Here is a 17,993-nt window from a genome sequence, read left to right on the forward strand (position 1 = left end):
CGACACACCGCGCGTCCATGCACCACCACCACCCCCTCTGTCGTGTTGTTGAAGATGTGTGTGTGTGTGTGTGTGTGTGTGTGTGAGTGTTTGTGTATGTGATGACAAGTGACACGTACGGGGGGGGAACAAACAATTGAAACTAATTCCTCCCTCTTTAAATGTAGTATATGTTTGCTTTGATGCACACAAGTGTTAATGCGATGAAACTGGAATGTAAACTAAGCAATTGTGGAATGATTTTGGATAGTGCTTTGGAAAGTGCAGATTTTTTTTTTGATGTGCTATTATGTTCTAGGTAGGTTAAGTTTGGCATAGTTGTAGGGTTGAAAAATCCGGGATAGCTCGAGGTGGAAGGAAGGAAGGGCACTAGATAGACTGAACTAAAACTAGGACTCGGTAGATAGTTAGAGTAGAAGTTCAAGTGGAAGTAGTGCCGGTTGTAGTAGTATAAGCAGAAGATAGAAAAAGTATGAGCAGTAGTGGGTAGCAACGAAGTAGAGAAAATAGAGAGAAAAAAAAGAGGAAAAAAATAATTAAAATTAATTTTAGCGGTAACATGCACCGTAAACTTACATAAAGCAGTTTCTGGCCGCGCGCAGGTAAATGGGTCTACGATTTTTTCTAGCTTTTTTAAACTTTTTTTTGTGAATGTGTGTGTTGAATTCAACTCAAGCATTAAAGCTCTACTGCAAAAAGGCGTGGGTAACATAAATAATGTCAGAATTAGTTTTTCGCTTTTGTTTTGTTTTTCTTAAAATAACTATGTATATATATATTATTCAGGGTAGACATGAACAAGTAGATTGGAGTTTTATAGTTTTAAAACGGGGGAAAACAAGGCGGCTGTAGTAGAGGTGAGCTTTCGATCCGTGCAGTGGATTTTCTTTTTTCGGAGGTGGAAGTCTGCTAAATAGCTGCTATGTGAAGGGATAGAAAAGGTTTCGTGTCTTGCAGCGCTCAAATAAAACGATTGCATCAGACTCGGAACTGGGGAACACTTGATTTTTTCTAATAAATTTTCCCAAACAACGCAGAGGGGTTTTTGCTGGCATTTCTTTGCTACGCCAGGCAGCAGTCTGACAGCTTTGTTTTGCTTGTGTGACGAGGGACACCGGAGTGAACCGTTCACTCGACGGAAGACCTACATTCAACTAGAAGGAAATGTATTCCAAAATTTCACCCCGATGAATAGTTGTCCACATTCAAGTGGGACGAGCATCTAGAGAGGATAGGATGAGAAAGATAGAGACAGAGAGAGAGAGAGACAAATACACGGAGACCGAAAGATAGTGGTTAAACGAAAATCGAGAACAATCTACAATAGTCCAGGACTACTTTTTGCTAGGATGGGAGGAGGGGTTACATCAACAAGATTTATGTGTATTTCTGAATTTTGCATGAAGTGCACACATGATCGTCTTCATGGGGATTTCCGACGGAACAGGGAGGCAGACAACACTAGTGGGAACCATATATACCATATAAAACATACAGATAGCGGCCAACAGAGCAGATCCGACGATAGTTGCGGAACAGGAAAACGACATCCAACAAAAGGGAATGAAAGTGCTTCGTATCAAATAGGATCACTTGAAAGGATGGGCACATTGAGATCGTTACTCGGGTGAATCACCATTTGGACAGTCACTCTCCTCTCACAGACAATCGCACACCGATGCACACTTCCTCGAGTCGAGTTGAAGACAGAACATAAAATTGTTCCACAATTTATCTTGTTGATTAAAAAAAACTTTCATCGAGTTTGAATTTCCTCCTGTAAAACAAATCTCATGTGAATGCAACAGCAGATAATTGCGTCACGTTGCACACAGAACAGCGCAAACAGCTGCGACATTCCAGGATTTTAATTTGTGCCTAAGACGGCGGCGCGGCGGCGTGCTTTAGAGCAGTTTGTTCCTTGGGTGGAATGCCGAGCAGATTAAGAAACTTACGGCTGAAACTGAAAGCAAAGATAAGGTTTGCTGCGGTAAATGCAAACAGACAAAAAATCTGCACCGTATGTTGCTGCCTGATTTTTTTTTGTATCAATGCCAGGACACTCACACGTAAATGTGCTGTAGCCAGAGCAACTTTTCTCATCAAACTTTTTTTTCGCCCGGGTATTTCCCCGCACGCGGATGAATAAAAAAAGTATCCTGCCTGATGTACATCACACACCAACCAACCAACCAACCCGACTGGGGGCTGGGGCGATGTGTAAGAATTGCACAATGCGCGCACGAGAGGTGTAGCTTCTTGGGAGCTTCTTTTCCCCATTCCGGTGTGCAACATCGGCCACACCGGGACGCAGTGTATTTTTCTTCTTCCTTTATAAATTCGTAGTGCTTTGTTAACATTATGATTTCCTTGTTTTGCCTTTCGTAGGTACGCTGCTTGCTGCACTGCCAACCACCGAGGGAGACATACGTCTAAGACACACAAAGCCATCGCTGGGGGAAATTAAAACTAGTTTCTCTTATTTTCTCAATTTATGGTAAACTTTCCGCTGCACTTCTGTCGAGATTTTCTATTTTCCTTCCAAACCCGGAGATCATGGGATTTTGCACGTTTCGCTCCGATCTAACAGCTGCGACTGCCACCGAATCCGGGGGCAGGAAGGGCCGTTAATTCAACAAACAGCAATGCGTCTCCATTGAACGGCAACGCTCGGTAGTTTATGTTCAATCGATCACTACTCCCTCGCTTGTCGTTAAAATTAATGTTTCCAAAGTGTACGAGCGGGCTTTTCTTTGGGATTATACATAGAAAGCATGCTTTCTAGTGAAGAGAAAAAAAAACTCCCCATCATCTTCAACGGAAGCTGCGCTACACACAGTCTCAACCCTCGTCAGGCCGCCGACCGGTCGGTCTGTAGTCCAGGTTCGTTCGAGGCACCAGCACAGACACGCAGCCAAATTTTGATTAATTTGTGTTCTCGCTTGTTACATGCGGCGCGCGGCGGCCCCGGAGGTGTCATTCGTCACTGCTTGCTTCATCTACGTGAGCAAAATTTCGATAATTAAAATTTAATTAGTGAAGCCGTTCGCTTTTCAAACGCAAGTCAGGCACCAAGCCTAATCAGTCTTTTCGGAAACAATTGCAACACACCCGGGATGCCGGGATCCGTTCGTTCCCCTCGCATCCACTCGAAAGTGCCGTGCAATGTGTCTTATCATGATAGCTAACGGTGAATCTTAACGGGCGGCATTTCTTTCCTCGTCCTTGTCCCCTCTACCCACCCGCACCCAGTGTATTCAAATCAAATCGGTAATAAATCATAACGTGATTATTGTTTTGTGTAACTAATAAATCACAGCCAGTTAAATTAATATATATGCTAGCTGGCAGCTTGATGCTTGACGGAATAAGCTACGATCGTGTAATAAAACTTTACGCAGGATTTTTTTTTTGATGGGGGGGGGGTCTGTTTGTGCCATCCACACATTGCTGTTGGCTCCGGTTTGTCTGCACGTACGTACGTGGTAGGTACGTCCGATCCAATCGACGACGACGTCGACGGCGCGGCGTCTTGTCGTTGATCTCGTCAGTCAGCCACGAACCACACAGCGAAAGCGAATCACTAGGGGCAAGTTATTGTTTTGGGTGAAAGTTGATAAGACTGGCGTTTATTTATTATTCACAGCACGCGCAGTAGGCGTTGACCCGCCAGGCAAGGCGCGCGGTCGGCCGATTTGAACGGAACGAAACTCGGTTAAAAAGTTGCAATCAGCGGGCGAAAGAAGCAGAAATTTGAAATGTTATGAAGACATATTTTGCAATTCTTTAAATTAAACTGCATATTTTCATCACCAGGTAAGTAAATGTTACCATCAGTTAAAGGTTCTGCGTAGGGATTTCAACCTTGTTAATGTTAATGATATTTTCCTAAGATTTCAGCATTTTTTTTTTGGAACGCACCGAACATGCCCAAATTTCCGTTTTGAGAGCATCCACAACATTCAGATATGCCCAACTGTCTGTGAACAACCCGTAGACACCTTCGCCGATAGTTGTCCCTCTTTTCCTTTTGATGCAGCATTCTGTTTGATCCTTGTTGTTTCGCACCTAAAGCACGGACGAACAGACATAACCCTCACAGTCCCATTTTTCGTATGCTGTAACAATCAATTCAAAATTAGTGTGCTAGTGATAGTGTTCAGGCAGAAGGTGCGTGACGATATTTTTGTGGGATTTGCTTCAAAGACTTATCTGTTTGTCTGTGCATAAAGTATCCTATAAAATATTTCTCAATCAGCCTTAGTTGAGCGCTATTCGCCGGGTTCCACTGCTTGGAAATCACAGTTACGCCATTGTCGTCGTACCACTGCACTCTGTTTGATCAAGCTTGAATTATTGATGCAAATCGAGCGAGAAGCAATCCGCGAGCACGTAGGCTCGTAGCGTCGTTCTGCGCAGCCCGCTCACGAAACCGACAGCTCGTGCGCTGCCATCAACCTGCGAGTGTTTCAACCACTCAGAAAACCATCAGAAAGTCTTCTGACTGTTATCTTAAATTTCTTTGATTGTCGTCTCAACACCGTGCCTGAAAGTCGTCTGAAGAACATCTTAATACGATTGAAAGACATAAGAAAGTCGTATAAAAATCGCCTGAAGCTTGTTCGAGAATTGTTTGGAAGTCTAATGAAGCCCTCTGGAAGTCAAATGAAAGTGACCTGACTTAAATTTAACTAAAAATTGCCTAAAAAAGTCGTCTGAAGACAAACTGAAAATCTAGTGAAAGATATCAGAAAGTTATAGGAAAGTCGCCTAAAGTTTGCTTAAAAATCGCTAAAAAGTCGCCTGAAGGCCAATATCATCTGATATAAATCAAAAGGTGGTTTGTAATTTATTTAAGACGTTTAAAAGCCGTCTGAAAGTCGTCTGAACAGTTTACGACGGTCATCTGTAATTCGCTTGAAGACCATCTGCCAGACATCAGAAAGTCGTATGTAAGTTATCTGAAAGTTTTCTAAAACTTAATCGTTCGGGAATCATTTGAAAGTCTGATGAGGCTGCCTATAGGTCATCTGAAAGCTATCTGAAAGTCGATTATTGCCACCAGTAAGTCGTATGAGTTATCGGAAATTATTCTAAAATCGTCCGAAGGTCGCCTGAAAGTCTTTTTAACATCGAACGAAAATCAACTGAAAATCAGAAGAATTATTAATAATTTTTGAGCGTCTCAGCAGAAATCACGAAAAATCGAGAAAAAAAAATTCAAAATTTCTCACTTATTCATGTTTACCTACGTAAAAAACAATCATTGATCACATTTTATTTGTGGTACAGTTACTCTGTTATGGTTAAATTGCATAACTTCTGCCTAATTTTGATTAAAAACAAACTTTTCCTACACCTTTCCATAGCACCTTACTGCCATTCTTCCGAGAGCCCGGGAAAGGGATTTTGATACCGTACGAGAACCGGGATCTGAATATGTTTGCGACATTTCAATTCGAAAAATTTAATTCGAAAAACATTAATTTCGCAACATGAACGCGATGTTTACAATGTTTACCAACTATTTATTGGTTCAGATATCAAACGTTATATTGCGATTAGCGATGAACACAAAAAAAACTGAGATGCCAGAGAGGGTACTGTTGCTACGCTGAGTGAATTTATTGTTGCACAAAATTGGGTGGTTTCCAATATGTACAAAATGCGCTACAAAGTAACGACATCTGTTGTATTAAACAGGGAAACATTGATAGTTTCAAGCTGTTACAAGTATACTCTCACGTATGGCGCACGATGAAACACTAGCGCCAACTTCTGTTCTTTATTAACAGACACTAGTGGCGGTATCCTATTCCTAGCGATTTTACCATCTTTTGGTCGTAACCGTGAAGGTGAGGACAAAAATCATCGGAAAACTGTCTGTAGGTCTTCTGAAAGACATCAAAAAGTCGCATGCAAGTCATCTGAAGAAGGCCAGAATGCCATTTAAATGTGGTTTTTGAAAGCCATCAGAAAATCGTTTAAAATTTATTTGAAAGTTATCTAAAAGCAGCCCGAAAGTCATTTGAAATTCGTACGACGGTCGCCTGAAACTCGTCTGAATAGGGTAATGTCGTTAGCGTCGGACCAGTGTTCTGCTATGGTCGGACCACCGCGATTTTTTCAGTTTTAGTAACTCGTGATATCTATGTCCAAGCATTCTAAAACCTCTTACTGTGACAGCTAACATTTCACAATGTATTGTGATTTCAATCCTGTATTCAAAACACGCATGCTGAATTCACTGACAGAATGAATCAGTACAAAAGTTTTCCAGGTGCAGTGAACTTTTCTTCAAGAAATGATTCATGAAATGCAATTATCGAAATAAATATTAAAAATGTATTAAGTGTGTTGTACTCTATACGAAGACTATAGAAAGATCTCGTCGTTTGGGTAAGGCAAGGAGAAATGCTACAAAAGCGCTTATTGTAAAGGTCGGGCCACTTGTGCAGTCATGGTTGGACAATATCGCCAAAAATTTCGCACAGATGTAATTGAAAATGGGATATTTATACTTATATGGGCATTTGTTCACGGAATTTTCTATTTATTCTCTATTTAGAATTTCAATACGTATTTCTTGGATTTAGAGCGATGGGTCAACCTGTACAACATGGCCCGACTGACAACATTTTTTGTCTATAACTTTATTATTTTTCAAGTAATCAGTTTAAGATTTTCCAGAACTATAGCTTATTCTTAGACCTTTCCAACGATGCATTTCCGAAATTCCTTTTGAAACGGAAGTTTTGGAACCGGAAGTTACGCCAACCGGTTTCAGGTTTGATCCAACCCAACTAAGATAAGGTTCCGCCCAAAGAACAGTCGGGTAGGGGAGACCAGGTAGACTTGATCCCTTGGGACACTTGATCCATTCATTGTTTCTCAGTAAATACAATGCTGTTTTTATGCAGAAAAAAACGAAGTTGTACATTTCATTCAACTAACAAAATTGCAAAACAAAAATGTAATAAATTTTTACATTGCAAAGAAAATATAATATAATAAGATTTGCAACGGAATAATTCTCTATACTTCTTTTTTTAGTGAAGTCCAACTTTTTGTCTACGGAAAACTGCCTTGAAATTTTTGAATTACTTTTCAAATAAAAAATTAGCTAAACATGTTTATTCATTGATGCTGTATACATTTTACAATAAAACTTGTATATATTTTACAAAATTAATTTTCAGTAAAACTTACTACGACAGGTACACTTGATCCACATAATTTCAGTGACACTTGATCCTTTTGTTAGGAAATGAAGAGCTTGGAGGCCGTTATGTCGTAAATAATAAAATGAACAATTCTCCATATCGTAAACATTCGTTATGTAAAAATTACGAATAGTTTGGAAATCCGGCTAGAACGACCGCAAAAATGTTCAATTTGAATGTAATGACACTTAAGCGATATGTGAGAGAGCGAAAAAATGCTTCTGAAAAGTTCATCTACCAACCGGACTACGGAGGAGCAACCTGTGCATTTTCCAAGGATGAAGAAAGACTGCTCGGACAAAGAATTCATCTGAACAAAACAACTCATCTTCTTTGAAGAATTCTATTAATCAGGTACCAAAATCGATGATTCCGTACAATACAATTATCAAAACACCTGTAAATATAAAACCATTTCCAAAGGCATCACCACGTAAAAATATGCGAAGAGTAAGAAAACGAGGAGATACACATCCTTACAGATGCACCAACGAAATTGAAGCTGGAGGCCGCTCTGATTATTAAACAGGAAAAATATAATGCTTCAAAAATTAAAACCCAACGAAAAAGTTCTCGTCGCAAATTATAAGAGATGTCCAAATCTATACTTTTACAGCACTTAACGATTTCTAAATACTTTTTATACTTTTGAATTAAACTGTTGTACACTAAATAATGATACTATATGAACTAGGCCTATTTTAATAAAACTTCCAAATGAAAGTTGAGCTTTAAAAATATATATTTGCAAATGGATCAATTGTGGCTAAACGGGGGATCAAGTCTCCCGCATATTTTGAATATATACAATTTTCTGTACTTTCCAAAATATCTCATATCTTTTGTTTAGCGCTACGTATCACTAACTGATAAATTGTAGGTAGTAAGCTGTATTGTGAACTGCCGAAAAGTTGAAAACCCAGGTTTTTTTTCTGGTGGACTTTTGAGAAATATACATAAAACAAAATGGGGATCAAGTCTCCCTTGTTTCCCCTATCTACGAAATCCCCTGTAAGGATTGCTCAGCTGACGGGTATATCGGACAAACCCGTCGAAAATTTAAAACTCGGCTCAAAGAACATAAAAAAGCTATAGAGAACGAAAGGACCAATGATTCGAGTGTAGTGATGTATTCTATCTGCCTCCAACACAAAATTGATTGCGAGAACGCAAAGCTCCTAAAAATGTGAGAAAATCCTCTCATTTGAATGGGTGGGAATCGATGTACATCAGCACCGCAGATCGGCTTCTAATGAATGGAGATGAGGCCCTCATCTCATCGCCTCGTCCTAACTGACGAAACTGAATCTGTAGCAGACAACAAATCACAATACGTATGCAGTCGATCCAGTAGATGGGTTGGATCAAACCCGACAACGGTTAGTGTAAAAGGTACTTTTAATGTTTTGTAAGAACAAGAACCATAAGTGCTGTGTCTTGTTTGTCCGCGTTAAGTTGTTCTAACGTCAAGCAAAGCAGTCAATTTATAAGTCTTCTGACTTATCTGGAAATTATTCGAAAGTCGTCCGAACATCGTACAAAGGTCGCCTGACAGTCTTCTGAAGACCGTCTGTAGTACAACTGAAAGATATCAGAGAAGCCTATGAAAATCGACTGAAACTTGCTCGAGAATCATTTGGAAGTCTAATGAAGGCGTCTGGAAATCATCTGAAAGTGACCTAAAAGTCGCGTAAAGCCCTACATCGCTTGAAAGTCGTCTGAAGACTGTTTGAAAGTCTACTGAAAGACATCAGAAAGTAACTTTAGTCAATTAAAGTAGCAATTCGTCCCAAAGGTCGCCTGAAGGCCAATATAATCTAAAAGTCACCGAAAAGTTATTTGGATTCGTTTGGAAGATGTCTAAAATGTTGTCCAATCTAAATGTCGTCTGAGCTTCGTACGACGACCGCTTGAAATTCGTTTGAAGACCATCTTTATTTGAAAGTCTAATGAAGCCTTCGACGAATCACCTGAAAGTTAACTGAAAATCGATCGCAGGTTGCCTGAAAGTCGTTATAAAGTCGATTGAAAGTCGTCTGGAAGCCATCAGAAAGTTATTAGAAAGTCGTTCAAAAATCGTCGGAACATCGTACGAAAATCAATTGAAAATTAGAATTTATTTTTAATTTGTGATTAGATCTTTTAGTCATAACCAAAATACTCGTATCTGTGAAGGTCAAGACTGAAAATCATCGGGAAACTGTCTGCAGTTCCATTGAAATGCACCAGAAAGTCGTATAAAAGTCGCCTGACGGTCGCCAGAAAGTCGCCTGAATGCCATTTAAATGTCGTTAGAAAGTCACTCGAAAATCATTTGAAATTTGTTTGAAAGTCATCTGAAAGTCGGATAACCATCGTTCGCTGGTCGCTTAAAACTCGTCTCGTCTGAAAACCGCCTGCAAGTGGTCTAAAAGTCACCAGAAAGTCGTTTAAAAGTCATTTGTGAACCGACTGAAGTTTGTCCAAAAATTTTTTGAAAATCGAATGAAACAGTCTGCAAGTCGTCTGAAAGCCATACATGAGCCGTATGAAAGTCAGCCGTATGAAAATGATCTTAAAATACACTCAAGTCGCTTTTTACGCGAAAGATGCGATCTGCGTAAATCGAAACCGTGTAAATTAAAAATTAACTAAATTCCGAAATTCGTTTAAATTTTAAAATTGATGTAGAAAGACTCACGAATTCCATAACTACGCGTAGAGCACATTTGCGTAAATTTCAAAACTAAACTTCGCACAAAAACAGCGTCAATTCTGAAATTAGTGTGAAATCCGAAATTGGCATAAAATTAGTCGTAATAAAGCGACTTCAGTATAGTTTGAAGGTCACCTGAATGTCATGCCAAGGTCGATTAAAGTCGGTTTGAAAGTCGCACGAAAGTCATATGAAAGTTGTTTGAAATTCATCTAAAAGTTATTTGAAAATTCCTGATGTTCAACTGAAAGCCCTCTGAAAGTCATTGCTTATAACTGAAGGTTTGGGGCCGAATCAGCGCGACCATCACGAATTTCGAAAATACGCGTACACTTAGTCCTTATCACAATGCCGACGACACCGAACCTTTATTCGGAAGGAGAAGGTAATTTTTCGGTACTGGTCCAATCGAACGTTTATTCGGGAATGATCAAATTCGTGCTTGAATAGGCGATCAATAAATTGTCTCGTGATCGTATATATGTGAAAAACATTAAGTTTTATTTGAATTAAGTAATGATTTTACATTTTATTTATGTTTAATGTACGAGAAATATTTGAAACATGGTTAAGCAATATAAAAGATATTTAATTGAATTAACACACAGCGCTCGCGAACACGTCTGACTCTCGTGGTGGATCTCGGCTCACTGACTACTTCGGCTTACTCCTCTATGTAAGGTTCTCTCGTTCTTACATATATATACGATCGCGGGCGTGTAGTGAAACGTTTACCTAATTTGTCCATAGTTCGCAACAGCTAAAGCTACTTAAAAGCTTTTAGAGTTGTCTAAAACCCGTCTGAAACAAACTTGAACATCATCCGAAAGGCGGTCGGAAATCACTCGAAAACCGTTTGGAAGAGCCGAAATTTCCTGACCAATCAACAACAACATCAAAGAGCCTCTGAAGCCGAATACAATCATCTATGAAACGACATAGAAATAATGTACAAATGTAAACTTGATTGTCTTAAATTTCATCTTAATGATGCTTAGCTTAATTTGTCATCTGAATATCTTAAACGCCACGAAACAATCACGAAGCAATGAGCAGCGTAGCTAGATTAATTAACATCATAAAGTGCTGACTTTTTCGATATTGTTGAATTGATTTATACAAGAGATCCTAATGTCCTAATGAATGCTGTTTCATGTTTGACACATGATTATATTCACATTGTAATGTTGGTATGGTACAGTATAACAAAAAATAGCTACCAGTTTGAGTAGACAAGCAAAAGTCAAGGACCAATACTACTGCCTTGTAGCGCAAAATTACTAGTAGTTTATCGACAATTGATAAAGTTAATGCATAGTTGACACAATCAGCCAGGAAAGCCAATAGAAGGCGACAAAAAGCACATAAGTAATTAGTCGACGAAGTCGAAATGATTGACGTAAACCATCATTTGAACAAATCGATATGATAGAACGACAATTTCAGTTCGGAAAGGCCCTTACCATGCATGGCTGTTTTTTATGAAATAGTCCTCTGTTAAATCAATAAAATCTTAGGGGAACTTATCATGTTTATGTAAACTGCAAGACATGCAAACAGTTCAAAAGTTCCTACTTCCGGCAAAAGGGTTAAAGATTTATGAAGTAATCAAATTGTAGTATTGATGGTCGACGTTCTGCCTGAAGTGTATGTACTTGAATTATTTACAAATTGCGACCAAACACATTTCTCATTAAATCTCATTTCCATAATGATAAGCAGTGCGTACGAATTTCTGCTCGCTCATTAGTGAAAAACGAGCTGACTAAGCCCATTAATTTCGAACCCATCTAAATTCAAAACGCGAACACACTCAATTAAACGCACACACACAGAGCGGTGAGAGCCGGCCGTGCCGAGAGTGGCAAGCAGGGAAGAAGAAGCCCATCGATCGAACGCCCGCCCGGCTCGACTAGCTGGAAAGTAATATTTGCTCCGACTGCTAAATATTTCACAACCAACTGCTGACAATTATGGCAAACGCATGCCAAACATCATCTCATCACCATCAGCAGCAGTACCAGTAACATCATCCCCATCAAAACGGATTGTTCCCTTCATCCGGCAGTGTCTCTCCCCTGCACCCATCATTCCGATCCGACGGCGCTCGGGCGGCAGCGGCGGCCGATGAGTGCAGGTGATTCAGCAAAAAAAAAATGGAAACAATCGCCTAATGTTTCAAATTTTCCGCACGATTTAATTCAATCTCGTCGCTGGCTGCCGCCGTCGGATGACGGGCAAATCCGGGACGAAAATGGGACGGTAAATGGCGACGCTCCGCTCCTGCCTGACGCTCCGTCGATCATCCACGGGCTTGCTTGTTCGGGAGGATTTTGGGGTTATCGAAGTTGCTCTTTGTCCTGGCGAGTGCCTGCGGTATCATCACAAGGCATTCATTGCACGGCAGTGTCATGAAGGGGAGGAACGGAAAGAGATTGATCCGGCCCAGTTTATGCTATTTCCCATTCATCGGGTATCGAGCTTAATCGAAGGTGATGCTAGTTGATGAGGATAATAACAAGACAGTGACAGCCAGTGTCCTATCGCCCGGCTGCGTTGCCGGCTGCAAAGAAGGATACACGCTTTCAATTCCTGACATTTACATCCATTCATTCGAACGGATTATAAATCATGTCAAAACGGCTAGGAATGCAGCTTACTGCTGATTTGCATGTGTTTCATACAACATATAACTACTTGGTACAAGGACCAGTGGAAACTGTAACCGTAAGCTATTTCAATTTCATTGACGTAGTAAGTCATGAGATATGGAAAGCTAGGAAAGCAGTTTGCCGGTGACTTTGACCGGGACATAAATCTATCAGTGAGTGTAGCATGATTTTCGGTTTTTGTGATGCTGGCTGGTGGCAGTGCAGCAGCGTCGTCGGTGATGGGATTGGCGTCGTTAATGACGTTGACGGTTAGCACAGCGCCTACTATTCGTGTGCACAGCTAGGGAAAAGAGCGAAACTTGGACGTTATTTGCAGTGAAATGTTATGAAATATTTAAAGACCGGCATTGGTGGCAGCTCCAAACTGGGTATTTATATTTTATGCGATTTTCACTAAAGAAGGAGCTATCGGAAATTCGGAAAACTTTTCTATTCTATTAGGAATCAATGATTTTCATGTTGATAACATTGAGACTACAGGCAGGAAATTGATGATTTCCATCCAAGGTGAATATCTTTCCCACAGTCTGCTCTGGACGTGAATTTTCCGGGCACACCTGTTCCAGTTGCCAGGCGGCTCCGGTTTGTGCCTCAGCAGTATAAACATTTGCTACCATCAACGTGGTTGCATTTCACTATTATCACCTCGAATGAAAACAACGAAACAAAGGCCACTCTTCAACTCATTCACACCGAGAAACAATGGAACAGTAACAACAAACGGTACAGCAAAAAAAAGAATGGAGGTTGCCAACTAGGTAAGGCGGGGAACTGAACGGGGGGTTAAACCAAACAGAGCGTAGGAAAGAGACAGACAGTGAGGTTTACACACTTAACAACAGAGTGAGCTCAACATCACATGAAAAACTCGAAAGAAAGTTACCGTCATTTGCGTCAGCAACAGTGTGAGTGAAATGGCGACAGGTTATAGAATACTTGCTTTTTTCTTCGTCATTTTGTTTTGTTTTTTTAGACCATTTATAGTGAGGTAAAGAAAAAAGGTATGGAATTTTCTAGTTTCATTCGAAACTAGTCACAATCATAGAGGAGAGAGAGAGAGAGAGAGAGGGATAGAGAAAAAGAGACAGAGGGTGGAAAAGAAACGACGAATCAGAAAGAAAAAAGAGAGGATAGAAAAATCTCCGACAATACTTACATTCTGCCTTGGTTGCCGGTGGTTTCCTAGTGGCCCAGTTTGTCCTGATGGATCTCGATCCGAGCCATTGTCCATTCATGGCAGCTATTGCATTTTCCGCTTCCTGTAAGCAGATGAAAGGGGAAAAATGAATGAGTTAGAGATGCTGTTAGATGAAAAGAGAGAGAGAGGGAAAGGAAAGGGAACAAGTTAAGATGATATCCTAGAGCGTTACAAAAGCTGATGGCCAAGCACTTGACACGCACTGCTTGTGGTACTCCGTGGTACAGGTCGAATGGAAAAAACGTGGCATCCCCTTGGTTGGAGGCCGAATTTTAGAAAGCTGAAAGAGATTTTCAACATAAACTATCGCTTGATAATATTTTTAAATCATCAAAGAAAACATAGCCTGATTTAGAGATAAGTTTTTGTAATTTTTATGAGTCGTTAAACTAACTTTGAAGACATATTATTCAGACTTTTGAGGATCTATATTTGGCTTAACGAACCAACAAAGAACAGGAAAGGTGTAGTTGAAAATAGTGATAATATTTTGCCGTGGGGCTCTTGAACGGATTTCACTGCACAGTCGTCCGGCATCCTTGCAATGTGGCCGGCCCACCGTAGTCTCCCAACTTTCTCCAGGTGATACTATGGGAATCTCTCCAAGCAGTGGGTGTAGCTCGTGATGCATACGCTTCCGCCACTCTCCGCTTTCCGTTTGTACTCCGCCAACATTGTCTGCAACACTTTTCGTTCAAATACGGCAAGTGCGCGTATACCTTCCGTAAGCAAAGTTACTGTTTCAAGCCCGTAGAAGACTACCGATCTGATTAGCGTTTTGTACATCGTCCACTTTGTGCGGTCTGCGGTGGCATATGCTCTTTGATCGAAGCGTCTTGCGGAGGGAAAAGTAGGTTCGACTTACACCTTGAAAGCGTCATTTAATCTTCTTACTCATTTTTGTTGAATAACGGCCTATCTAGCGCTTGTTTACTAAATATTAGCTGTATAATGGCTGAATAAACTGATCTTGAAATAAAATGTTTGCTGGGCGGTGCCCAGAGATCGCAAATATACGAACTCGTCAACAACTTCCGGGTTCATCGCCGTCAATAGTCACTGTCCGTGGGAGGCCAACGTCGCTTTCTTTGGAAACTCTGCCTACCTGTCCAATCCAGTCATTGGGTCAGATTTGAGTGTGATATGGCGTTCCATCTTGTTGTAGACCAACGTAATGATTTTCCGATCTTTCGGTTGGTGCCCGAATGTTTTACTCACTGTACCGGAATCAATGGCCGAATACTTTTTTGATTTATTATACAACAGTAGAAGTAGTGACGTTTCCCCCCGAGGAAATATAATATAATACCGTTTGTAGTTTTGAAACAAAATGTTAGTACGCTGTATGAATCTTTACTGAAAATCTCCAATATGGCTCTTCGACAAAGCAAGTTCCTGGAAGTTCTTACTTTTTTCCAGTATCTAAAAAAGGACCCAAGCTAAGTTTCGACGGAACAACATGGCTTGTTCCCAAGACGTTCTATTAACACTAATATCTTACAGTTTAGTTCGTTCTGTCTTAGACATATGGAGTTCAGATCGACGCTGTGTACACTGACCTAAAAGCCGCTTTTGATCGCTGTTTAGAGCATCAAATATTGCAACGGAAACTCTTTTCACTAGGCGCTTCTGACGAATTTGTCAGTTGGCTTCAGACATACTTGACAAGTCGTGGACTCTCAGTAAAGCTAGGCTCTATCGAGCTCGGTATTTTTGCAATAAGTCTGGTGTTCCACAGGAAAGTAGCTTAGGACCGATACCTTTCCTTATATACTTTAAAGACGCATGTTTGAATCCCAACGGGATGCAAATAATCGTATGCGGATGATTTGAAAAGAACCTTAGAGGACTCTAAGCAGCAACAAAATCTTATAGACCGATTTGCCGAGGTGAATAACCTCTCTAGAAACAAAGCTCCAATCTAATCCAAGGGTCTCCTGTACAACGTGTTGCCAATGGCAAAGACCTGGAAGTTGAACTAAATTTTAAGCTCACCTTCCAACACCACTGTTTCTGTTCCAGTATTATATCAAAAGCACACTGAAACCAGGGATTCATTATATGCTTAGCCAAAGACATTTATGATCTACGTGCCCTCTACTTTTCACTAGTGCTAGTTCCATTCTTAGTACGGCGTTTCCGGTTGAAGCCCGTACGTACAATTGTGGATATCAAGATTCGAGATTGAAGACAGATGCAGACTGTTAAACATCGACAGCCTAGCCAAAGAAAGAAATGTTTCGAGTGCCACATTCGTCACTAAACTACTGAAACGGGAAATCCATGCCTCGAAAATTTTGTTTATGCTGAACGTACGTAGATCTCCTAGATCCCGAGATTTTCTTCGACCCGAGTTTCAATTAATGAAATGTAAATTCAAGGTAGAAAAGATAATGGGGAAATCGGGTTTGTCCATGGATTCACTTCAATAAGTCTTTGTCAGTGGAAGCCAAAAAAGTAAAAAAAGTAAAATAAAATAAAACAAAAAGTAAAATTTGGAGTAAACAATGAGCGATGAACGCAATTACGTTTAGCAAAAGAGAATGGCCCTTCAATCTAGGTACACCTCACATTGGAGGAGCATGGGAGCGCCTGGTCAAGTCGGTGAAAACAGCGGTAACTGTGATAACAGTCCATTCTCATCATCACATCGACGGGATGCTAGAAACTGTACTTCTCGAGGTTGAATCAGCGATGAATTCGTGACGACCATTCTCATACATCCCACTTGACCACGCACAACAAGAAGCATTGTCGCCAAACCACGTCCATCAACTATCACGAAACTTGGCGCAAGCAATTAGTACTTTACGGGATTACTATCTAGTGAAACACCTGATAGACACATTCTGACGAAACTGAATCCATGATTATTCGCCGACGTTGATACGACGCACACCGTGACTTGAAACCGCTGAAACCTGACTGGATCCTAGGACCTTATAACCTGGATATTCTAAAAGTTTGAGACGGACAAGTGTGGCGGGCAGTGACGGCACGCCACGCCAAGAGAAGCCGTGAAACGACCGGCTACTTCATCGGTGACCGGGTCTTGCCATTCTTATTGCAACAGTTCGGAACTGTTCGGAATTAACTGTAGCTATTAGTTGCGATTAAGGTGAAATTAGTCGTCGTCGATTCCGCAATTTTTATAAACAGTTTTTTTGTTTGAAATAAAAATTCTTTACTGGAAAATATATTCGCTGTGTTCTGATTGGCAAGAAGAATGCAGTGAATACACTTCCATAAACAGAAACTATTCTTGAACCCGGGATCAAATATAAAGACTGAAAAGTAAAATTCTAAGTCATTTTAGTACTCAAAATGGTGGATGAAGATTCAACAGGGTGCGTAAAAAATCGAAACTCAGAACCGTTTTTGGAATCGAAATCGCCCCTACCACTACCCTGCCCCTACCGCTGTTATAACTTTAATCAGCCGCGTCAGTTTGTTCGGACAACCGTGCATTACCTGCCATACCTGTTCGCGCTCGACTACATCTTATGGTACTCTTAAGTTACTCATGGCTTACTATGATTAAAATAAAATAACTTTTTTTGTGTTGGAAAACACTAACATGGTTTCTTCGGCAAAGTTGTAGCCAATATGAAGGCAAACAAAAATGAATGACGGTTTTTTTTGCTAGCTGTCAACACTACATCTTTTCAGATCAGCATGGTTTTTTCCAAAATGTTAGGTATGAACACCGCCTTGGCCTTCCGCCAGCTTGTCGGGACATGTCCCAACATAAAGCTGGCACGGAAGAGGTTGATAAGCTGGGACATTATAATCTCGTTCGCTTTTTGTAAGAAGATGGACAGTATGCCATCCGGACCCGGAGACTTCATTGGTTCAAAGGAGCTGAGTGCCCAATTGATTGAAGCCTCCGTAAACAGTCGACGTGCAAGTAGAACCGAGTCGTTTGACACATTGCGTGATGACTCAACTTGCTGCTACGCGCCGACGTCGCTTCCAGTGGAGAAGTGTTACTTTGGTAGCAAGTTCAAATTCGTCTTGGCCGGTGAAACGTCATAACGTGACATTTAGCAACGCTAACGAGTTAGCCAGTTTCTACGGAATCAGCCCACAGTACCCAGGAATAAAGGTACGCCATTAAAGAACAGTGTAAATAGCAAAGGCCCCATATTACTGCCATGGGGCACACCAAAGTTGTTTGTAAGCCGTGAGGAATGGCAAGCATTGAG

General features: G+C 40.7%; 1 protein-coding gene across 1 annotated transcript in view; it reads right to left on the minus strand.

Annotated features, from left to right (window-relative positions):
• LOC128745120 (cytotoxic granule associated RNA binding protein TIA1) overlaps positions 1-17,993 on the minus strand; it is an 83,323-nt gene that overhangs the window by 13,596 nt on the left and 51,734 nt on the right. The window contains exon 2 of the mRNA XM_053842112.1: positions 13,747-13,849. Within this exon, the coding sequence (XP_053698087.1) occupies positions 13,747-13,825 (79 nt within the window). The 5' untranslated portion in view covers positions 13,826-13,849. The remainder of the gene's footprint in view (positions 1-13,746; positions 13,850-17,993) is intronic.

Source organism: Sabethes cyaneus, chromosome 1 (genome assembly GCF_943734655.1).
Source record: "Sabethes cyaneus chromosome 1, idSabCyanKW18_F2, whole genome shotgun sequence".
Lineage (NCBI taxonomy): Eukaryota > Metazoa > Arthropoda > Insecta > Diptera > Culicidae > Sabethes > Sabethes cyaneus.